Source organism: Brachionichthys hirsutus, chromosome 3 (assembly GCF_040956055.1).
Source record: "Brachionichthys hirsutus isolate HB-005 chromosome 3, CSIRO-AGI_Bhir_v1, whole genome shotgun sequence".
NCBI lineage: Eukaryota > Metazoa > Chordata > Actinopteri > Lophiiformes > Brachionichthyidae > Brachionichthys > Brachionichthys hirsutus.
In genome coordinates, this window is record NC_090899.1 from 13,150,720 (window position 1) to 13,176,384 (window position 25,665).

A 25,665-nucleotide genomic window follows, 5' to 3' on the forward strand; every position below is an offset into this window, starting at 1 on the left:
GCATTTTGCCGGCCTGTTAATTCAAGTGGGATGATGACGTCCATAGGTGACCGACCCAGTGTATTCACTGACACACTGGTCAAAATCCAATATTCATTTGGCTTTGAATATGAATGTCTGATCTGTGCTCAAGAAGAAAGTTAACCCTTTAAATTTGTAATATTTGATACAATTGGCCTTTTAGAATTTTGAGACTTCTTAATCATAAATTTGATATTTTTTCCTGAAAAACATGAATTATACAATCAGACATATGCATCTTCATTTTCCAGGCTAAATAAATCTGGATTTAGCAAAAACATATTGAGATTAAAGCACATATATACACAAATTTAAGTTTTTTTTTTTTTTTTTTTTACAAATTTGCCAGAAGGTTCCATTAAGGCCTTATTTTCATAAAACTAGATTTTTCTGCCGATTATTTCATGGTTTCAAGCTTTAAATGATTAAATAAATCTATGACAATGCCACGATATATCTTGCTGGAGGCTGTACAATCTGAGCCCTGATATGTCAACAGCAGTCTTCAGACAAAGCTTGCTTCTATTTTGTTAAATCAACTCTGAGCACTGCAAAGCCACTGTTATTACTGAATTCACTATGTAGACCTGAGAGGCCCAAGAACACTTGTCGGCACGTGATTGCAATTTAAAGAAAGAAATTGGAAAATGGCAAGACAAGGTTTCCATGACACCATTAATACAGTGCCTGTTGTCAGGATCTGCCACAGCCTGTTGGAAAGAATCAGGTCGAAGGTTGTCTCAAGTCAACAGGGAAGGAAGACACAGAGCAGGGAGGAGGAGGAGAGGGTTTGTTGACCTACTTGTCTCCATTCAGAGCTCGGTGTCATTAAAGGTTACCACAGTTAAATAGTTGGCTGGAGCATCCTGCAAGGAAAAAAGTGCTGAAGCTTTGAGGCTGATATCGGTGGTAGCAGCATGGAGTCCTGCTCAGGACATTATTCTTACGCTTACTGCCACCGGGCTGATAGTGTTACCTTTTCTTAGGTTGAATTATTGGTGCAAAATGATCTGGTTTTATTCTTATCAAACCCATCTAATGAGATATTTTGTCCTGCTAGAAATGCCCTGCCATTATTTTATCTGCTGACTCAGTCTCGCAATATTTTGCACAGAAATTCAAGTTTCTTAGTTTAGTCACAGACTTTTTGATCCCATTTTAATCTCTGCTGTGTGATGTTGACATAATTTTGTTCTCCTAAAAGTGGTCAGATTTTTTGTTTCCTTTTAAATGTTTTCATGATTTATGAATTAGTAAATATTCATGTGTTCACACATGGACTAAATCAGTTGCATGACGAACAATACACAAACACACCTGCTAAACATCTACCGGTACATTAGCTTGTTCACTGTAGCATCTACGTCATAGCACCAGTTTAGCTAAATAAAGCCTCGAAGGTATTAGCATGGTTGTTATTTGATTATCTGTGATTCATTTTTTATTGCATCCTCATGTTATGTAGTTTATACATTTTAAATTGTTGATGTCGTTTAGATTGTTTGTTTCACGCTGCTTGCATTCCTCAACTGACAGAGTAGTGATTTAATTATGTGTCATTGAGAGGAAGCAGGATTTTTACATAGATTCAGATACTTGATGGCCCATAGCCCTGGAGTGATGAGCACAGAGAGAGGCAGCTGAACAGACATGATTTTATATTAATTTATCCATAATCCCTTTTTAATTATCAGACATCAGATACATTCTCAACTTGGTGCTAGTCTGCTGATAGTGTGGAACGATTATTGAGCTGAGATTTAATTTCCAATGGCATTAGCATCCAATATGTTCAAAAAACATAAAACATTTTATATGTGATCGGCGTGTACATTTAAGAGCAAAGACTCTATTTTTGCTTGAATTGATGAACAGTTGGTCAGAACATTGAAATTATTTTATATTATAAAAGTTTTGTTTTCAATTTTCGTTTTTTCTGCTAGTCCCCCTTAGCTGGTGAATGAAGTACTTCAGATGTTGCCTGTCATCTATTATCAGTGCACTTCTACTGCAATTGCTGTCATTTTCCTGTTTTGTTTCATTTTTACAGTTTGTAAAAGTACCAAAGATCAAACACTCCTCAGGTCTGAAAGTCCCCTGGACAAGGGTCGAGTGAAATTCCATGTTGGAATATTTTGATTTGATTTGATTGCAATACTTAATGCAGTATTATGGAGATTTTCAGATTTAACATTACGGGTACAGAAAATGGAATAATATTTTATGATTCTTCATAAATGAGGCTTTTTTTATGACATATATTGACAAGTAAATGTTAAAATATAGTTGAGGTTATTTTATCACCTTACAAGTAATTTGCCTTTAAACCTATAAATGTAAACAGGTCCTGGATATTTTCTAAAGGGTACGTCAGACCAGTGTACTGGTATTATTGCATCCCCTTACTCTCAACGGCACCAGAGGTTTATAAGAAATGAAAAGCATTATGTGAAGTACACCTCGTGTCCTTCCAAAGGACAAGCTGTTCTTTGATGGGTTTGTTCCTGTGTAGCCTTTTATACACGGTAGCACTGCACTGAAGATGATCCTTCACTAGACTGCCTCTGTTTACAATGACACCATCACACCTCTCTAATGCGTGACTTTAAATAATGAGCCGGATCTTTGGAAACAAAGCCGGCAGCATGTAGCTCTTGGTTTTGTTGGTTTAGTTTTAGTTTTACATGCATGTTATCATTTAATTTGACTGTTCCGTGGCAGTTGATCTCTGTTCAGAAGGTAACATGCTACCAAAACATCCCGCGCCCGTCTTGTCTTACTGCCATCCCATCCCAAGTGTTTATACAGATGTCCTTGGAGCGATGTTACAAGCGCCGCTGCCATCAGGGAGGTGTCGGAACGCAGACCTCCATTACGCGTTCATACAGGAACAGAAACAGTGCAAAAGTAAGCCTAGAGCAGGCTGTGTTAAAGGGCCCTCTGACTACAATACTATATGAATGGCGAGGCTGCCAGTATCACAAGAATCAGGTCAAAATCAATTGTATTGCTTGAGTCTTCTGCAGGTCCATTTCAGCTGGAAGAGGGTACTTCAGGTTTGTTTCTGCAAATCTCTGTGCATGTGTCCAAGTCTGTTCATTAAACTCATCGGGGGGGGGGGGGGGGGGGTGTCTCTGTTTGAATGTTTTGTCCACCATTTGGCTTTCTCTCCACGGGAGGAGGTCACTAGCCAATAAAGCGACACGAGTCATGGTTTGTTTTTCACTTAAATGGCCTGAAGCCTGATTAGCTCCAAGGAGAGGAGCCCGGTTGGACTGTTTGGACATGAATCAGAGATGACAATAAAAAAATGAATTGAGCCGGGTGTTGTTCTTACCAGTCCTTACTTGCTCGGCCCCCACCCCCCCAATAATTATCATAGATTTCTTCTTGATAGTGTCTGAAACTGTAAATGTGCCGAAGCATTGAGAGTAAACAAGATGTGTGACTTGGCATAACGAGACGTTGACAAGCAGAGGCCCATGTGAAGCCCTTGGTATCTTTGCCGTAGGGTCAAACGCTTCAGGATCAGAACTGCAGCAGTCTGGACATGTCAGCTCGGCTTCCTGAATGACTGATGACTGAACAGTTTTAGCCCAGAAAGAGGCTCATCTGTGGGTTTTTCCCGTCACAGGAGGAGTGTTTCCTCAACTTGGAGGCTCCGATCGCTCGGGTCTGCGGTTACGACACTCCCTTCCCTCACATCTTTGAACCCTTCTACATCCCTGACAAGTGGAAGTGCTTCGAAGCAATCAAGAGGATGATCAACTTCTGAACACGTCAGGTAGGAACAATCCGACGCATTCCTTTACAGAAAGCTGGCATGAGTCATAGCCCCCCCCCCCCCCCCCGCGATGAGCTGGCATCTCATCTTGGGTTTACCCTGCCTCTCGCCCATAGCCACCGGAGATAGCTCCAGTAGATCCACAAGAAGATCGATGGATGCCCTATGATCTGTATTATTTATGATGGTTATAAACCACAGCGGATAGAAACTAAGGAAAAACATTACCTGCCACGAAGAGAAAATAACAAATTACAAAGACTTTTGAATTGCATTTTGTAATATAATCTTCATATTTGCATGTATCAATATAATCTGAATCAGATATATGCCCTATTCTGTATCGTGTCATGTAAAGCATCTCTGAAGGGCAACCTGTGTAAACAAATGGATTACTTCCCTGCTCACATAATTTATCTGTGGAATGACAAAATGCTAAATAGAAGAACAAGAACTATATATATTGAAAAGCTTTTAGTACTTTAAAATGTACTTTCAGAAATTTTAACTTTGTAAGGAAGTGTTTTCCCCACATTGAACAATTTGGTGACATTGGCTTTTAACTACATTACCTGTCGTTATTAATGCAAAAATTCTTGACGCGTGTGAGTATCAAGCATCAATGTCAGGAAGCCAACTCCAACTGAGTTACGCAACCGTCAAAGGACTTTTATGAAATGAAAAAATGTGGCAATAGAAATTATCCATGCACCAAAGAAATTCATTTTTAAGATGCCGTTGAGAAGATGCATCTCATTTGCCGACATTAATAGCACTTTTAGACTGTGCATTCAATCTTTTCCATTATGTATAAAACACGCCTGCCTGAATGTTAACTAATACAAGGAGGCAAGCTCACATCAGCCCTGTCTTTGCCGCTCTTCAGATTTTTGGGCAGAACTCTCTTGCCTTTCATGAGTCTTGACTCAGGACAGGGCCTTAGCCGTCAAAAGTTCCTCAGCTCTGGACCTCCTCGCCCAAAGAAATGAAGCTGGCTGAATGAGTTACCTCTCAGGACTTAGCTTTTCAAAGCATTTTATTATCTCTAGCACCATATTCTGTTGTATCCATGTGAGAGGAAGTTAACCAGCAACAGTTTAATTTTATCCGTCTTTAATAATGGTAAAATTGATATAAACAAAATTATTATTGTTCACACTTTTCTTTAGACGAAAGGGTCTGTGATTGGTTACAAACATTTTGAATGGTCAATTGAGACCAAATAATGTAAAATTATAATAAAGTGGACAAAACTATTGCAATAAGTATGGTAGTTAACCTGCTTTTGTTCAATGTAGGGGCTCCAGCAAACCCTCTGGCAGGGTGTGTCATCAACATGATGGATGGATACAAATGACAGCTATGGGGGTTAAAATATCACCATATCGCTTTCTGGTATCTTATTATTCATCTTTTATTTTCTCATGTGTATGGACATTATATAGACTGTACAATCTAGTTTTGGCAAAGTACCAGAGATCTCAGAACAGGTGATATGTTTTCAGATTTTATAGTTATGCCAAATGTGTGTAACTGCATGTCTGATTTTTGGAGGCTTTTCCAAGACAATTTTAACCTCTTTGTTTTTGTTGTTTTTAGATGGCTAATAACATTCTGATCATCCTTTATGGTTACACCCAGATTTCTTGCTTCATATAATTTAGAATTAATATGAACTGTCATTTTATAGCCTAAAACTTTACCACCAATAAATAGATTTGTGTTGTGTTGACTTTTAGCCATTACGATGTTACGTTCAGTTAATACCTCTGGATAAGTGACCTTATCATTGAAATGGTAATGGCCTGTGTTCTGTAGGAAGATACATTTGCCGGAATTGGTGATATGTGTTCAGAAACACTGGAAAAAGTGTTAACAAAATATTTGGCACCACATCAGACCAGTAAACGTTCCAGTTAGTTGGGCATTATTTGTCTTTGGCGCATACATTTTGAAACAAGAAACAGTATTGTGTCCAGCTGTTAAGAAATAATATCATATTACAGGTAGGTTGTGCAATAAAATTCCGAAAGGTTTTTGAGGAGTAAAAGTAATAAACCGGATCAGAGAACATTACAGCTACTATTACAACTCCTATTTACATACGTTCTCCCAACCGCATCGCTCACCACTCCAGCCAGCTCTACTTTCCTTCCCCATCTGCCATTAACAGGGGATGGCCAAGTTAAGTTATTTATTTAACCTTTCTTTCCTTCCAGTCCCAGCTCCTTGTCATCACCCTGATCTTCATGCTTGCTGCTTTTCTCTAAATTCATTCAATCAGTGGAGAGCAGCCAGGAAAAGACTCTTTGTTGACCATCCAATCAGGAAGCAGTATCCTTCAGTGTCCTTCAGTAAAAACACTGTTACAGTGCATCTGCATCAAGGAGCTTCTTTCTGCTGCACCGAGAACCCGACTTCATCCATTATCAATGCTGCAAACTCAGCTTTAGTATTAACATAATACACAACATGTAGATTCTTCATTATGAAGACTGTAGATTATTTGGATAAATCTGTAATTTATGTAGGTCTTTGTCCTTATTGTGGTTATTTTTGGTTGAATGTGTTAACTTGAGCTCTGATCTTTATCTGGACTGGGTTGTACTGTACTAATGTGATGGAAAATAAACTTAACATGTTCCTTGGTCAGTGATTGGTTTTGATTTACAGTGCTTCAATTTTTTTGGGAGTGAGCTGTGCTGTGGCATTGCCTTAGGTCATGTGTGACCGGTGGACTTCTGCGTTGTGTAATTTCGTGCAGCGTGTGATGCAGGAAGGAGCCACGGCAGACAGCGGGAACCTTTGGAGGCACTCTCCGTTTAATCTGGTTGACATATAAAATAAAAGAACATCAATATGCGTCGCTAGCATACGATCCAGCCCAAACTAAAGGGGGAGAAGACATGCAACAGTTAGCATCTCCCCACACTTACTTCACACATACGAGTTATTAGGGATGACTGACCTCTTCCGCGATCACATACGAAAAGGGAAGAGGCAGCGGGAGAACTCAGTATTTATAACAGACACACGAAGAAGAAATAAAACCATAGAAGAAGTAGCTGGAGGACCTGAAGTCTGCACAGCGTATGACACACCAGGTATAATAGAAACATGACACACGGACAATTTTGTGTAATTATAAACACTTATTAATGAACCGGTTACACGTGATTAAAAGAAATAACATGCTGTTTGACAAAACCTGAAGTTTGGGAAATGTACATACTTTTATTTATTATACATCTTGGTGAACACATTTACTGCTTTTGATTTTCCAGCACACGCTCTCTGGGAAAAACCTTTTTAGACTTCATTTCATCAGTATTTCCATTATTGCATTTCGTTATTAAACCTTGCCATCTACGATTTTGATATGGAAAGTTATGGAACCAACCAGGACCATAGGCGTGACCTTGTGTCCTATCTCTCCATGTTTTTGAGACATTTGAAATCAGAAGTGAACTATTGCTGAAATGACGATGAGAACTAGGGTTGGGTTTCTTCCCAGGCATCCATTACGAGACATTGGTGGGAAACAACTGGCTCGACCACTTTGACAGCCCATGTGTGCAAAGGGAAACGCTGCAGTATTCATCTCACTGTGGCTCTATCAGACGGAATGACTACCGGTACACATTATGGGCAAAGGTATTGGGACGCCTAGCCCTTGCACCTGCACATTAATGATGATCCACTTCTAGAGATCATGGGGACCTTCTTTGCAGCTACTGTATGATATGATATGATGAGTTTTATTTTGGTTGTCAGATGAAGACAAAAAAAAAAAAACTTAAAACTAAATATATATTACAACCAAAAAAGGAATAGGCAGAAGCAATGCTTATTGTGGTCTATCCTATTATAACAGCTTCCACTCATCTGGGAATGGTTCCTTCAAGATTTTAGTGTTTCTGAGGGAACGTTTGGACATCCATCCAGAAGATGTCCAAAAGAGGTACCAATATACATTAAATTTTTCCCCAACTGTGTTTGATGGGGTTGAAAAAAATTCTCTGTGCAGACTTGCCAGCTTCTTACACACCTGACTATCCAAATCATGGCTTTATGGACCTTACTTTGTGCACTGAGCTGCAGCCATGCTGGATCTTCTTCCTTCCCCAAAACGGTCCCAAAAAGCTGTAAACATAGAATTGTCCTAAATGAATGAAAGAATTAAGATTTTCTTTTTCCGTAACTTAGGGCTTAGTCCTCAAAGGAAATTCCCCCACCAAACTTTACAGTGGACACAATGCAGCCAAGCATGTATCGTTCTCCTGCCATCAGCTGAGCACGGACTGGTCCATCAGCTGCCAGACAGAGAACAGTGATCCGCCACTCCACAGAACAAGGTTCCACTGCTCCGTCCAGTGGCGGCGAGCTTTACACCACTCCATCTGACGCTTGGCATGCTGCATGGTGAAGTAAGGCTTGCTGCTCGGCCATGGAAACCCATTCCATGAAGCTCCCAGGGCACCGTTTTGGTGCTGATGTTAATGACAGAGGAAGTTTGGACTCTGCATCAACAGACAGTTGGGGATTTTTATACCTCACCACTCAGTGAACCCCACTCCGACTTGATGTGGTCTGCAACTTTGTGGCTGGTTTCTTTTGCTCCTAGATGCTTCCACTATTAAATAACAGTTACAGTTGACTGCGGAATATCTAGCAGGTAGAAAATTTAATGAACTGACTTATTGCAAAAACAGTCTCTGATAACACAACCACACTTGAATTCACTGAGCTCTTCAGAATGGCCCATTCTTACACAAATGTTTGTAACAGCAAACAGTCTGCTTGGCCGGGTGCTTGAATGAAACTTTTTCCATATAGTGTGCATAAGAAAAATGTTGTGGTGCCTCTTCATCTCATTTCTTTTGCCTTTCTAAAAGACAGGGGGCGGAGCTAGAAGTGGAGGAGATGAAGATGCTGAGGTTCTCCTTGGGAATGACCAGGTTGGATAGGATTAGAAATGAGACAATAAGAGGGACATTGAAGGCTAGACGTTTTGGAGATAAGGTCAGAGAGGACAGATGCTGATAGTTTGGACATGTCTAGAGGAGAGACAGGGACTATATCGGTAGAAGGATGCTGAGGATGAGCTGGCAGGGAACAGGGCTAGAGGACGACCCAGGAGAAGATACATGGATGTAGTGAGGGAGGACATGAGAGTGGCTGGTGTTGGGGAGGATGATGCAAAGGACAGGGTGAAGTGGAGAAAGTCGATTTTCTGTAGCAAGCCGAAAGTACAGTAGTACCGGTAGTAGTTTTAACTTCATTGCAGTTTACTGATCAATAATACTTGGTTCTTTTGTCAATGCTGGATTTTGGTGTTGGTCTTCTATAGTGTGCTATAAGTTTATCTGAACTTGTTATACACTGCTGATTAAAGTCGGTCATATAACCTGAGGTCTGAGATTAATTGCACACAAGTACTTAGTAGAGGTCCAGGAGCTCATTATTTCCTCCACGCATTTTAAAAATTAGGGATAAACAGAAATGTTCGACAATTTGCAAGCTTTCAGAATGTCTGTCAGAATGAACAAAATAATTATTTTTTTCTTTGCTTCTTTTTGCTCACCTTATTTGAAGAACATGTTCATTGCTGCTGCTTGTCCTCTCCGTCACCTCATTCTTCTGGAATCACCTTCTAATATTGAAACAAACATGTCCAAGAAGAAAGAAACAAGAAGCATTTCTTTGAACATTAACTTAAAATGTCTGTTCTATTTATTATTGCAGTATTACCAGTATGCATTTTTTATAACAAGGTTCTGCCTTCATATATTCATTGCACAATCCACAAACAGGTCTGGTTGTTGTTAACGCAGTATTGAGAGGGTTCCAATGTCTTGCCTTTAGTCTGTATAGCATTACTTTCTTTAAATCCTCATTCAGGTTTAAGCCTTTAGGGGAAATATATGTGGCCCATGAAACCTTTATTATTGATTCATAGAACATACCAGTTAAACCAAGGCGTTTATGTTAAATTATTTGACTCAAGTTCTGAATTCGATCCACGAAATAAGAAGGGTAAGAACTCCTTCAGTCTGTTAGTAATAAATTAGCAGAGTAATCATTTCCTTATGGCACTGACTGCAAACATGTTGATGATATGACTTGCAGTCAAATCTGCACACCAGAGAGTCAACTGGTTTTCATCTCGCGCAGCCATCTGGAAAATCTTCTGATAAAAATCAGGAACATTACACAGTTTGTACTTTTGGCTATTCCTTTGTGTTTTTAGAAACTGCGGTGTCAAAATCAAGATGAGTACAACTTGCCCGTTTCTTTGTCTGATTTTATTTGTATTTTTTACTGCAAGTGCATTCAGTATATCACTTCGTAAACAAATTGTGAAAGTGATTGAAGCAGCTTTGTGTGCATAAAAAGAAAACTGCATTGCTGGAGGGTTTTTTTTTTCTTCTTGTTATCCAACTTTTGATTTGTGGCTCGTAAAAATAAATACATTTGGAATGTTTGTGATAGATGTGAACTGTTGTATCTGATGCTAACAGTGACCAGGCCCGTCTTGCAGCGCATTCACAACATCTGAAGTATCAAAGGGAGGAGATGTTTCTGAAAGTCTATTCCACTGGATCAAGGATGAAATGTGGCAATGTATGTAGCACTAAATGCTCTTTGTTCTGATTAGCATGCGTGTGATAATGAAATAAACTCCTTTCACCTTAACATGAAACTCTGGTATTAACATTTACAGTAACTACATTTAGACATGGATTACCAAATCAATTGACTTCCTCAATTCCACTAATCAGCAAATTATGTGCTGCTATATCCATGGTGACGTTTTAGAGGCTTCTCGGCGTTCGTCACCACAAAGCCCTCTTCAGAAAGTCAAGATAAAATCACGTCTGTCATTTTGGTCTGGGCGAAAGCAGCGTCATAAACCATGGTGGTAGTCGGCCCTTCTTTTGGGAAGGCTGGTGAAGATGACCTCTGTCAGTAGGAAGGCCACAATAGCATCTGTGCTCTGGCGGTTTGTCATTACACACTATATTTACATAAAACTCAGGGTTGGTAGATCAGGCCGTAAACCTACAGGGGGTGAGGACGCTCCGCTGTTTATTCGGCGACCTTTGGATATTTTATGTCGATAGTTAATTATAACAGTTGAAGCCTAGGAGAGTTTGAACCCTGCTTAAAATAGAAAATTACAACGATAACAAAATATATGAATGTGGACAGGCTGCGGGCTGGAAAATACTTGGTGGTAGAGAATTAGTTTGTCTCAGTCCAGCATCACAGAGAATTGTATTCCCTTTCCCTACATTATTGTAGGAAAAAACATGTTCATTTTCTCTGATATGAAAGGCATCACTCAAGATGATCATACAGGCTGCTTTTGACATTCCAGATTAAATCACCACATTTCTGTTCAACATACTTGCAGTAATGAATCCTTGTCTGTCATTTCAAATCAACATTCCCTTCAGAGACCCCCCCCCCAATATGACCCTCGGTAATGAGCTGTAACACCTCTTTGTTGTATTGCAGAAACTAAAGAATGACGGAGCATTCATGCCACTTTTTAAGGACATTAAATACATATGGCAGTCATATTGACACACTGATGGAGTCCAGCCTGTAGAGAAACCATTCCGTCCAGGCTTTTGTTTTATCTTTCTCTAGGATAGAGCCAGTCTCTTCGGCAATCTCTTCAAATTCTAAAATGTTAAAAGATGTTTTCCCCTTTGATATTTCCCATTCATACTGTTATGAGGCTAGAGAAAGCTGGATGTAACTGTCGCAACTCTATATGAGCCCTATAGAGGACATAAAAACAAATTCATACCTCCATTTAAATTGAAGGATCCATTTTGTAAGTGTAATGCGTCATTTTCCCCATGAAACAATCTACTGGAACATTTTACTCCAGTTTGCGATTTGTGCCATTTTGTCTGTTTGGTGTTATCAGACAGCCTGACAGACATTACCGGTACCTACCGAACAAGTTACATATCAGTAAAAAAATTTACTCAGTAAAAGCCATTTTACTCAATCAAGAGTAAATAAGAACACCTGTTGGGACAGCTCATAGTAACCAGGAAAATTAATATTCCTGATATTCTTATTATTGTAGCTTCCTTGTGATTGGATGATATGAGGCTAACCCCTGGTTTTTAGTTTAGATTTATTATGATCAATTATACGCCTGGTGCTTCAGAGAAAACCTTATGATGTGTTACTAATGAAAGGAAACTGCTTAACTTTATGTCATGTTGAATATTCAGGCATACCTTTATTTACTGTCCATAAACTACTGACTTTTTATGGGTACTTGCCTATAAAGAAGTAAATGTTCAGTGGTTGCCCAGGATCCGGAGGGAATGATTGGGAGCACCGGCTATTTTTGTTCCCTTTATCCAAAGCTTCAATACCCCATCAAAGCATTTACCTTCAGGCCGTGTGCTTTTCACAGCTACACACACGCACACAGAGGAAGAATTAGTTCACTGATGCCATAAGATTAAAATAGTTTGTCACCCAGCATATACTGTTTGGGTGTCCAGCCTTCGGTCCACTGCCTCTACAGAACTCTCTAATGAAACAAAAAGCACATGTCCCACTGTCGAACCTTCCTCTCGCAGGTTGATGCAAGTTGGATGCATGCCGTCCACCCAAACCCAATGGACTGTTAGGAGAATCTGATTTCTGGTGAAGCATTAGCTCAGTTACTTCTGTGCTGAATAACATGGACAGAGAAGGACAGTAGCTGATGGGCGGGGGTGGGGGGGGGGGGGGGGGGGTATTCTTCGACATTGGTTGAATGACAGGCCACCCAAAGCCTGCTTAGAATTTTAAAAACAAGTTGGATGTTGTGGAAATTATTGCTGTATGTCGGCAACCACAGCTGTTTGGTTAAACATTATGTATACCGGCTGAGATTGGATTGGAGGTTCTGAAGTTCTTAGATCGCTTTTACACCAGAGCTGTTCGGTCCGCTTTAAACGGACCAGAGTTCGCTTTCTCAGATAGTCCGCTCCGTTTGGACAGGTGTGAAAGCTCATCCGAACTCTAGTGCGGACCAAACAAGCGAACTCTGGTCCACCTGAAAACGTGGGTCTTGGTTTGCTTGCAAGTGAAGCGTGGTTCGGTTTCCTATGCAATATGAAAGCTCGCCGGACCAAACACAGGACCAAATGTCCAATTTGTGCATTTGAAACATACAGAGAAACCCCATCCCCAAAACAGTCAACTCAACATGATGCTCCATGTTTACCGTTGTTTTTCCAGGCCGGGAAGGAGGGACTTCCAATCCTACTTTGTCCAATCGACGAGCGGTCCTTTGAACCACGTGATGCTGCTCAGAAAGTTTGGTGCACTTTATAAATCACAGTGTGAAAGCAGAATCAAAACAAGCGATAAATACACTAATGTTTTGTGACTTTCAGGTCCCCAATCGAAATGAGTCCGCTTGGTGTAAAAATATGTATTTTCCTGATTCCAGCAATATTCAGAAGTAAACTCAAAGGATCCCATTGTGATATTCACAGCATTCACTTTTGATGTGAACACCTCATAATGCTGTCACTATTAGGTTTATGTTCCTCCATCTGTCTTGTTCCACCCTTTTTATTGGACCCAAATGATGGTTCAACAAGAGCATAAAGGGTTGTGGTCTGTGAACTGAAATAATAGAACTGGGATCTCTTTTTAGGATTAATCCTTAAATTCAATTTATTTGTTAGATCTGGGGTTTCAGTTTAGCGTCAAGAGACCGAGATTCAGGATAGAAATTGTGAATTAAAGGCCAATTGAGTATCAGCTTTTGGGTTGTAAACAAATGTTCAACATTATCTTCTGCACAGCTTCACAAAATGAGAAGTACACCATGAACGCGTGCCTCGCCCCCCCCCCCCCCCCCTTATTTCTCAGTTGTTTAAAAATAAGACAACGCCAAATTCCAAGCCTGACTTATTTTATTAGTCTTTTCATTTAATAGTATTGACATTTGATATGCGCTTGTATTTATCTTTACATTGTGTATTTTCTTTGTCCATTGAATACACAGAAAACAAACCTATCCAAGTGTGACAATAAATAGTTAAACAGCTTGCTGGATCCAGTGTTTAAATGTGTTTAAAGACATCAGATGGGCATCGCCTGAAACAACAACGCTGCCATTAGTGCAGGTTTTCTCTCTGCCCTCACGCCGTGTGCTGCTATTGACTCCACCATCACATGACCCAACACGTCGACGTAGGAAAGCAAACACAGGGTAGGTTCCCTGCAGCTACAGACTCTATCACAGCCCGCCGGTCAGTCTGTGTGATGAGTGGGACGGATCAATTTTTTTGTATGTGAGGTTGGGGGGGGCTTTAGTCAGTCTTCCTTTAGAATTAAATACAGTTCCATTCTGCTTCCTGTCTGCTGTGTGTGGTCAGCTTGTGCAACAGCTGGTCAGAGGGAAGCTTGAGATGGCGCGTGGATGTGCTCAGTCAACTGGAGTCCGTACGTTTTAATTTCTGTCCAAGGTCATCCATCTGTAGAAGGCTCACGCCAAAAAGTTAAAACCAATATATCTCTCTTTATAAAATATTTCACACAGACCTCCGAGGGTATGTTACGTCCCAACGTCTGTAAAACACAACGTTTTTCTGCCTGACTCATTATTCCTAACTAAATTCTGTAATTTTTCAATGTATAAAGACGACCCTACTTTTGAAATAATTCAGACATAAACCATTATAACGCATTACAATGGCATCTGCACCCTTCGGTTTCTAAAGTTTATGTTTGCAAGTAACTTATGATGCATTGTTGTTGTTTTTTTGCCTGGACAGTTCCAGATATTAAGGCTCCTCCTTTAGGAATAGGATTCACTTCAGAGCATGCTGATAATCATCAGACCTACATCTAATCAAAACAAAAATCAGAATCTGGGACTTTTCCTTTGCATTAAAGCATATAGATTGTTATTCATGTGCAGTTGTTGTAGGTACTTCTTTCTGATAAATTTTAACAGCTTTAGAAAAAACCAGCCAGTTTATTATAGCAACAGTTTGTTCACCATTAATTACTCCTTCAATTGCAGTTTCACCGTTAACAAAGCTTGATACCAACTATATGAGTCTGGTTGTCTTCTGAGTGACTTCAGTGTTTTATTTTAACAGTCACATATTTCAAGCTTGAACATGCACAACTTCCACTCTTCACTTTTTGATGCACTCTCATTTTTCAAATACACTTGTAGACACAGAGCACTTAATCCTCTCCTGGTTCCCAGATGTGTCAGATGTGCTGTTCAGCAGCGGTGCAGAAGGATCTCAAGGAACGTTATTTTGCAGGGAGGGAAGAGAGGAACCGCTTGAGGTCAGCAAGAGGGGAACGTGTGAACAGTAAAACATTTTATCTTCCTATATAGACTGAGTCAGAGCACTTGTGTCTGATCTGGGAGCGAGTTAGAAATGAAAGAGATAGCAGTCAAGTGACCAGTGCCCCCTGGTGAGGCGGTTACTCTTCTGTTTCTATAGATCCACACAGAAGGGTGAACTCTTTTCTCTGAGATGTGCATGCCTTTACTCTCTGATGTTGAGGGATTAGTGCTGGACTTTGATTGCAGCAGGGAAATCCACATGTAGTTTATCTTCCCGTGTTAAAAGTCCATCTATAAAACATGTTGAAATATTTCCAGAGTTTACTGTTTCACTTCATTCTCAATCTTAGCTGTTCCAGCTTTGCTTGGAGGCATGGTCCTACTTTCCGTGATTGCCTCCAACATGAAGGAGTATCACGCCATATGTATTTTCATATATTTTATTGAATGTTATTTAGCCCAGTAGCCTTTAAATGTGCACTACCATTGTTATAATGTGTGCATCATATCACTGCATTTGATGCAAAGGTGGCTGCTTGTAGCGTTTTGATTTTGGAACCTGTGCTCTCATCAGCTCATTTCCAAATGACAGAACACACAGTGTACACTGGCTGCCCAGGACCAAAAGGAAGACAGACAGAGTTAGGTCAGGGCTCGTTCCCATTAGCTCATCAAGCCTCTGGAACGTCGAGCAGCGCAGAGCCAGACTTTACCGTCAGGAGTTGGTGGAGAGCAAAACAGAGTTAAAAGCTGAGTGAATGTAACACTGTAAAGAACAATAAATGGAAAATACTCAATGTTTGTTGGAACTAATTACCTAAGAATATTTAAGTTATAGTAATTTATTTTAATATATGTCTATAGACTTCATGCATATTCATTAGAGTGATGTAAAACTAAAAGCTCATGTAGATGTCTGCAGAAGGTATAAATAGGACAAACTGTTAATAATAAGTCAACATGTTTGCTAGAGTTAAAGTGATCTTCCAGAATTATTGTGTTATTTCTGGATTTTAAAGTCACTTTCAGCTCCATAGTCACATTTTTTCAAACTTGTGGTCAAACCACTGACCCCTGTCACTTCTTCTCCTTCAACAAAACAAACAAACACAGAAGTCACCTTTCTGGTTCTATTTGCAATTTTTCTCAGTCTGTCTAAATGTTTATAATTTTCAGTTTGGAAGCTTTGTTTTTGTTTTGGTATATTTAGCCGTTCCTCGTCCTGGGCTCAGTGCCCGCCTGACTGACAGTCTCTAATTAGCGAAGCAGAAATACATATTTAGAGCAGTGTGGCTTTGGAACCTCTCTTTATTTAAGTCTCTGGGGAGAACAGTGGAGGAAACAATAGCTCCCTGGTCTTCACTGCACTGACAGTGCAGATCTTTTCAATATGGCTGCTTCAAATTCAGACACGATAAAAAAAAACCTACTCACTGCAGAGACCAAGAACTAGTTTATTTTCATCGTTGATGGGGACTTGATTGTTTAACACAATTTTAATAGCTGTGGTAGTCTTTTAAGGATTTACGTTAAGGAAACGCTTTTGGCACATTCTCAGCATAAATAATAATAAATCATGGCTTAAGTGGTGAATAATTTTGTCGCTTGCTATCACGACAAGTATTTATTCTCCCAATCACGGGTAAGATGCGTGATTCCAGGCATAGTAGACATTCTGGGACCAACTTTTAATCGTCCTGTGCCTTAATCCTGATAAGTGCTTAGAGTGTGGAGACTGTTGCATGACTGGTCAGTACAGCCAGAAGACATGTCCATCGACTCCCCACTGAGACTCGTTTGGGCCAAACCCACACATTCCAGTCAATGTTTAGGTGTCTGTGGTTCACAAATGAGTTAACAGTCGAGGGGCTGATCGCCACTGCAGGATTATGATATTTTAAAACTGCGTAGCCGTTGTGCAATAACTATTTATTTCGGTTGAATCAGTAAATATTATGGGGTCAGAGAAATGATCCATCATGGCTTTATTAGTCCTCAATAATTGCTGAGCATCATTCCGAAGTCATAATAAGACCCGACAGTCATCCAACTCAAACACGTTGATGTCTGACAACTTGGAAATGAATCTTTCTTATCCCTCGACCTTTGCATGTTTAGAGATAATAAGCTTCAGTTTTTAGTGAAACATGCATCTGACTAAAAAGTCACCATCACGTTGACATTAGCGGAATCCTCAGGGCATCACTAAAGTCTGCATTGTTCTCTGGGGACAATGAACATCTGTACGGCATGTCACAGCAATCCATTCAAAATGGATTATGTAATATATGAGATTGGTCCAGAGGGAGGAACCAGTTTATCTTATCACACTGAGCTCCATCAGACTGGAAGTATAAAGTGTGCTTCAATTGAACCAGCATTTCTGCTCAAAATTATTTTTTCTTTTTTTTTATGGGATCAAAAGATGCCAAACAGCAAATCCACATTGGAGCAGCATTAAGAACTGCAGGGCAAACAAATCAATACACAGTTGTTGTTGTTTTTTATTCTTCTGATTATAGGCTGTGTCTCTGTGTATGTGCATTAGGCTCGAACTGGAATACTCACAAGTCATGTAAAATAAGAATGCAACAAAAGTTCTACATTTTTGGATGAAACAGCTTGAACATAAACAAACCCATTAATAATAAGGACCTATTGGATCTCTTAAGTGTTCAATACTCATTTTTGCCGGTGTTTTTTTTTTTAGCCCATCCAGAATTCATTGTAAGTGGACTTAATATGCACACTTTTGCTTAAATATACTGTATGTAGGATGTATGTGGCTGTGGAGTGAAATGACCAAAGGAATTGTTCACAAATAATTTCCAGAAAGAGGTACCAGATAAATCTAGAAGGTTAATCCCCATTTAAACATTTTGGATTCATTCACTTCCCATTTAATTAGCAGAACGAGCAGCTCCTCGGTAAATAACTAATTGAACCCACAATTAAATCCCAGCAACAAATCTGTTAACAACTGCCTCATAACCATGTTGTCTGGCTGCCACAACAGATTTGGGTCGACATGTGTTTGTCCCTGCATGAGTGCATTCCTCCGTGTTGGCCTTTTCCCTTCGTAGTCTTTCCATGTCCGCCGTCACTCAGCAGACAGCGGCGTGGTCCAGATGTGTAGGTGTAAACAGGCTGCTAATTAGGACATAGCTCTCTCTGATCTCTAGTCAAAGGCTGAGGCACATCCTCTCCCCCCACAGCCCCGACACCCTGCCACTAAGCAGCCCTGCACCAAGACAAATATTTGGGGAAATAGCAACGAGCCTTGTGCTGTAAACGCACACACACACACACACACACACATGTACTATATTGCTGCATTCATGAAAATCTTTTTCTGATCCTTCCTTTGTTCCATGTTTTGGACTAACTGCGAGTCCAAACTCTCTAGTGGGATTCTATGATCTTTCCAGTCATTTAATGCAAGAACCATTATGATGGTTGATCATTATTATGATCAAGGTGATGATCAATGTTTATGGGCATAATATGGATGAAAATGCAGGTTGAATATCCATGAGCCTAGCATGGCCAAGAATAAAGTTGCAGTGTGCATGACTAATACTGTAAAAAATGGTAGGATCTAACTTTTGTACACTCATAATGTGAGATTGTTGCTCTGAATATCTGACATGACCAAAAAATAAAAAATCTTACCCAGACCTTTTTGTTTAAAAGCAACATCTCAAATCTGAAGTGTCCCGCTGAATTCTTGTGAGAGGTGAAAGCGAGCACACTGTACTTATTATATTTCTATGCTAATGTTTGCACTGCGTGCTCAAAGCAATGGCGCGCCTCACCGCAGCTCAGCCTGAAGTGAAGCTGGGGAAGAACAGCTTATTTCAATTACAGAGTATAACAAGAAGAACTGCAAATTCCCAGCCCCAACGGTTCACTGCATGCTTGTGTCATGAAAAAAAAGTAAATTAAGGTTCAAAAGTCACTTTGTACTTGTGCTGATTAACAGGGTTTAGTGGACAGGCATGTTGCTCCATCAATTTAAATACACAGTGTGGAACTGTATAGCATCTTAGCTTAGCTCTTTAGAAGAAGTCACCTTAAGATCAGCAAACAAATTCATATCAAGCACAGCAATCATTGAAAGATGAACCCGCACAAGCCTAGTGTTTAGTGACTAGTGTTTTAGTGTGCTAATATGTGAGCTTACGTAATCAATTATAATTTTTGCCTGCATCACCCTTATCGCATTACTTTCAGGCTGTCCACCTCATTCTCATGGTCATGGCGTCACTGTTGGGGAATTCTTGAAGTCTTTACAATTTAAAACTCAAAAGGTCAAGGCAATGAAACGCTTGTTCAGCCACTACACATTCATGAACGCTCTAATTATGTCAAAGACTCATACTTATGTCTGATGGGATGCGTGATGCTCTGGATTTACCACTCAATCTGGGTTCCTACTCTCACTTATGATCGTGAGCTTTGGGTCATGACCTAAAGCAGTCAAAATGAGTTTTCCTCCGCCGGGTGGCTGGCCTGAACTCAGTCACCAGGGAGGAGCTTGTATTAGAGCTGCTGCCTGGGCCCGACTCATGGAGGCAAAACTTCAATGAGATGTTATTGTATACCCCAAAAATGGGTCGTTTTTATTTATCTGCTGTGCATTCGTGCTTTACAGTACATGAACCATTGCATTCCACAAGATCGTTTGTGTTGTCATTGCACCAAGCTGCCTGGAGCCCCATTCAGGCGTCTTCATTCTGGCCGTGTTCTGACTTTATTCCACCCCGACATACTGTATGTCTAAATGCAATGAAAGGACAACGAGGTGTCAGCTTGTTCCACCTCTGTGACGCCAGCAACAATTTTCTGATGACACTCATTGCTCTTGTATTTTTGGAATTTAATCTGTTCATTGACTCCGTTCCCAACCGAACCATTTTTTTTCCATTAAAATGAGTTTAAATCCATTTAATCCGTCCTCCAGCCCCACAAACACTCGTTTAAAACCTTTTTATGGGTGTATGTGTGGTGGAAATATAGAAACAAATTAAAGATAACCTTAATTATAGAAAAACACAGAATATTTATAAATTAATACTAAAATAAAACAGAATAATTGCACACTTTACCTTGGTTGTTGAAAGTGTGTGTCACAGGTGGAGGAGGCGGAAGACTACACCTTCAAATATGCTTAGGCTTCTTAGCCCCACTGCCAGTAGCAATTTTATTGAAAAAACACAATAAAAAAAAACACACAAGAGAAACGTGTTTCCAAAAAGAGAGCACACCGATGAAAGTACGTTCCTGGAGCGGCCACTCTGTCGGCGAGTGGAACAGCCTTCTCGGATTATGAGGTCAGGGTGATGAAGTTCCTCTGACTTTCCAAGTCCGAAGTCTGACCTCAGAGTGTTCCAGTTGAAACTCCTGTCTGGGATATCGGAAATCTCGACTTCCCGGTACAACTGGAACGCGCCACCGCTATGAGGTAGCACCAGGAATTCTAGTAGAAGCACAGAAATTGAGCGATAAACTGATTCTCGCCAGCATGTCAAGGTGGTGTCTTGGGCTGATCCGAACTCACCAAAGGGGTCACAGAGGAGGGAACTCATTGTGCAGTGCCTTTCTGAGTCTGGACACGAATGGTTGAGACTGGAAGTTGACTTTAGGCTCACAATCCCAAGGTGGTAAGCCTATCCTTGTATATTCCCTATGGGAACAGTAAATATTATTAGTCCATATTTGTCCATGTAAGTGAGAGCAGAAGGAGGAAGCGTACTGTACCTTTAAGTATCTCTTTACGACCCGCTCCTCACTATGGGGAATAACTCGCTGAAGCTTTATTTCCACTAACAAAGACTGCACGGAAGGTTAAGCTCAACGCCTCTGGAGATGCTTGCCAGTTGGACTGGTTAGCATTATTGGTGATGTGGTGCAGCTTGTTCGGGTTCCTATGTGAAAGATGAGAAATTGACTGAACCAAAAAGAAGGAAGGCCTGCCAGATAAAAGCTATACGTGCTGAAAGAATGAAAATAGAAGCAGACGGGAACTTTTGAATGTGAGTGCCGAGGCCAAACCAGGGACGGGGCTCTGCAAATTAGCTTCAGCTGGATGCTTGAATTGAATACATTTGTCTCTCTGAGGTACTATATGTCTGCAGAAAATAATATAAATACTGTATAATTAATGAGCATTAGAGCACATTGTGGACGCTTTTAACGTGGACATGTCTTTCTCGATCATATGATTATCATGTGAAACAGGTTGAAGTCATTAATCACTCACACCTTGTAAAAATTCATACTGTTCACGCAGCTTGTTGTAGCACAAGGATTAATATGTATCGTGGCGGTAATGTGGAAATGATAGCCGAGCGCTGAGGGAAAAGAGAAAAGCCTCATCATCAGCAACACTCACACACACCACCCAGAACAAAATAATACTCACTCATAACCATTCAGTTGTGTGTCGTAACAGTTTCTCAGGTTTCCAGCACTTGATGAGAATTGACTGTGTTGACAAATGTTAGCTGTGCTGACTGAGGTAATAAAAATCACATTACTTCTAGTCAGTTTGGGGAAGCTTCTGCTCAGGCTTTTGATCACTAACTGAGTGGAGGAGAAGCAGAGAAACAGCATTTTGAACAATTTTTAAATAAAATTAGTCTGTCCATTTTTGTCTTTGTTTCCTAGTCTTGCTGAATTGTTTTTTATTTGTCTATAAACAAGTATTTGAATATGTATTCAAACGATTTTACTGTTTTACTTTGCTGTGGATAATTAGAGTCTCTCATAGGTCTCTGTTTGTGATTTGGGTCACACCATGTGTCTGTACTAATGGAGGTTATCTGTTACTGTAAGCACTGCAGCTGTTTAATTAAAGACTTTGAAATTATGTTTATTAGAATGCTTTTATTGTCATGTCTTTTTGTATATACAATCACTGCACGCACACACACACACACACTTACACCCTACTGCTATTGGGCCCCTTTAACAATCCACACACATGCATTTACTTTTTATATAGAATAGAATAGAATAGAAAGCCTTTATTGTCATTGCATAGAGTGGAATAAAGTCTTTCTATTCTATTCTATATAAAAAGTAAATGCATGTGTGTGGATTGTTAAATATATATACATTTCAGTAGGTAAATTCAAACAGAGCATTTTCTGTTTGCCTCCCAAACCAGCAGCATTTATAATTTACCTTTAGGATGAATTTTCTCCACAAGAAGACAAAGAAATAAAGTAGGCTTTGGTTGGAAAGTACCTCTATAAAACACAAGTACAGTACGATGCATTAAGCCCTAATTACTTTTGCATTCTTGTAATTCTTCGATTAAACATGGAACCAAACTATTTGCTACTAAAATTCTAATGATGCTGGGATATGTAAAAGTTTTTAGAAGAACAACACAGAAAAATATAAAAGGAGAGTAGATGTTGAACAGAGATGAAAGCTCATATTTGCTGCAGATTCAAAGGCATAACATGAAAAACAGGAACCTGAGCAAAAAAAAGAACAGGTGGAACCACTTTCTAAAATTAAGAGTACATCAGTTCCAGCAAATGCTACAAAGATATGGAGGTCATTATCAAACAATTTCAATTCGGGAAGATTATTTCATAGAAGTGTAATTATAAGCATTTAATTGTTATTATGATCACAGCAGGAATAGCTGGCGACACATGTGAGCAGCCTTTGGCAGCAAAACACTGCCATGACATCATCATTTTTCAGGGACAGTAATGCAAGAATATACCTGGAGCAGATGCTGCAGGTGGGAGAGTCTGTCCGAACAGATGGATGTGATGTGGAGCAGAACCTCGGATGAGCTCACTGGAAAGGGCCGGTTAACCAGCTGGTTCTGATGGAGCCAGAGGTGAGTCAGACCAATCAGACACCGGCAGCACCCAGAGGAAGCAATGATTTCAAAAGTGTCACTGGCTGAAAAAGATATTGGTGCAATGTGATTGGTTGTAACCAAAGAGTATGGCCATCCTGGGCCGACCCTTCTCACCCTGGACACATACTTTTTGACCCGCTCCCCTCAGGCAGGAGGCTACGGTCCATCCGGACCAGAACCTCCTGCCACAAGAACAGCTTCTTCCCTTCGGCTATAAGACTCATGAACACTAATTAATTCTGTCTCTTGAACATTCATAACTGATTACTTGCACTGTTCTATTTGCACTGCGTGATTACACTAGTTTAATGCTGCTAATACACATCTGTGTATCCACTCCTGCTGCTGCTGTTTTGTGATGTGTCTGTACTTGTATGTTTTTTGTATTTTGTCATTACTGTTACATGTAGCACAACTTCACCGAGAAAAATTCCTATTCTGTGAACCTTCACTGACAATGGCAATCTGATTCTGATTCTGAAAAGAAATGGGAACAATATTAGGGGCATAATAAATAGAGTAACCATGACCACGGTCGTCTGGAGTGAACTGTGTTTCTTCAACTGTAACTGTGTTTGATAAGTTAAAATATGAGTTATGAAACAGGCCTAAGATGTTTTCCATGGTCTATTTCTTAGCATGTCTAAAGGGGAAAAGCATCGGCGTACATAAAAAAAATCAATAATGTCACATTGCATTTATCTGCTTCAGGCTCCGACTGTTTTGCAAGGCCCGCGTTGTGCCTGTGCGAGGTCAGACTAAGTTTTCAGCTAAAATAAAAGCATACATATAATCAAATAGCATGCAGTGAACCGTTGGGGCTGGGAATTTGCAGTTCTTCTTGTTATACTCTGTAATTGAAATAAGCTGTTCTTCCCCAGCTTCACTTCAGGCTGACCTGCGGTGAGGCGCGCCAATGCTTTGCGCCTCCCTCCCATTAGGGCATACATTGATGATATGACCACTCTAACTTCAACCATTCCATGCACAAGACGGCTGCTGAGGAAGTTGCAGGAGAACATCGAATGGGCCCGGATGAGGTTTAAACCGAGCAAGTCCAGGAGCTTATCTGTGGTGAAAGGGAAGCTATCAGACCAGCGCTTTAACATCGGCGAGGAGCCCATACCAACTGTGTTAGAGAAGCCAATCAAGAGCCTCGGGCGTTGGTACGATGCAACCCTTAAGGATATGGTTCAAGTGGAGCAGCTTAGACGGGATGCCATCAGCGGTCTTCAGAGCATTGACAGGACCATGCTCCCTGGCAGGCTGAAACTTTGGTGTCTTCAGTTTGGTCTCATACCTCGGCTGATGTGGCCTCTGACCATTTATGAGGTACCATGCTCGAAGGTTGAGAAGCTGGAGAGGGTCATCAGCTCTTTTGCCAGGAAATGGCTTGGGCTTCCCAGGTGCCTTACCAACATAGCACTGTATGGTAGAGGCATCCTGGAGCTTCCTCTATGTAGCCTCACAGAGGAATACAAGAGCAGCAAAGTCAGGCTGGAGATGATGCTGACAGATTCTCGAGACCCCTGTGTAGCTCAAACCGCTCCTGCAATTGCAACTGGGAGGAAGTGGACTCCAACTGTAGCTATACACCAGGCTAAATCAGCCCTTAAGCACCGGGATATTGTTGGCCACGTGCAAATGGGAAGAGGAGGCATTGGCCTAGAGGAGAGTAAACCATCCTGGTGCAAGGCATCTCCAGCTCAGCGACGTGGGCTGGTGGTCGAGGAGGTTCGCCGAGAGGAGCAGGCTGCAAGGTGTGCAAAGGCTGTCTCACAAGGAAAGCAAGGTCAATGGATGCGTTGGGAAGATGTTGAGAAGCGCAAGCTCTCTTGGAGAGAGATGTGGGACATGGAAGCTTATCGAACCAGCTCCATCCTGCGAGCGACATATGATGTGCTACCATCACCACAGAACCTCAACCAATGGTACGGAGAAGATCCTACATGCCCCCTCTGTCCATCTCCAGCAAACTTGAAGCACATTCTAGTTGGCTGCAAGACAAGCCTTACACAAGGCCGTTACACCTGGCGGCACAATCAAGTCCTGAAGTGTCTGGCAGCTGCACTGGAGAATAGAAGAATGGTCGTCAATGCCCTCCCCCCCCTTTCCTCCCATCTTACATCATTAGGACATTTTGTCCGTGAAGGGGAGAAACAACAAAAGAGATGTATTCCAAAATCAGAGGTAGGACAGATGGGAGCAGCACGGGACTGGAGGCTCCTTGTTGATCTGGAGCAGAGACTCTGCTTTCCAGTGGAGATCGCCACGACCAACCTCAGGCCAGATCTTGTGTTGTGGTCTACCTCAATTCGAAGTGTTGACATCATAGAGCTCACAGTGCCATGGGAGGATAATATAGGCGAGGCTTTTGAGCGGAAGAAGCTTCGGTATGCTGAGCTGGCAGCGGATGCTGAACAACGGGGCTGGAAGACCACAGTCCTCCCTGTAGAAGTGGGCTGCAGAGGCTTTGTGGGCAGGACTGCTACTAGTCTCAATTTGGTGGTACGATAGAGACCCCCCACCCTACATGACTGTGTCAAATTCCATAAGTATTGATCAATAATCAACTGAGATATTGACAAACACATTTTGAAGCTTCATGTGATCCAGAATCGAGGCTCT

The 25,665-nt window shown here is 40.8% G+C and overlaps 1 protein-coding gene across 1 annotated transcript in view; it reads left to right on the forward strand.

Moving 5' to 3' along the window:
* The window catches only part of bckdhb (branched chain keto acid dehydrogenase E1 subunit beta), a 42,892-nt gene extending 36,443 nt beyond the window's left edge, over nt 1-6,449 (forward strand). Inside the window, exons 10-11 of the mRNA XM_068758812.1 lie at nt 3,656-3,805; nt 6,025-6,449. Of these exons, the coding sequence (XP_068614913.1) occupies nt 3,656-3,796 (141 nt within the window). The 3' untranslated portion in view covers nt 3,797-3,805; nt 6,025-6,449. The remainder of the gene's footprint in view (nt 1-3,655; nt 3,806-6,024) is intronic.
* The last annotated feature ends 19,216 nt before the right edge of the window (nt 6,450-25,665 follow it).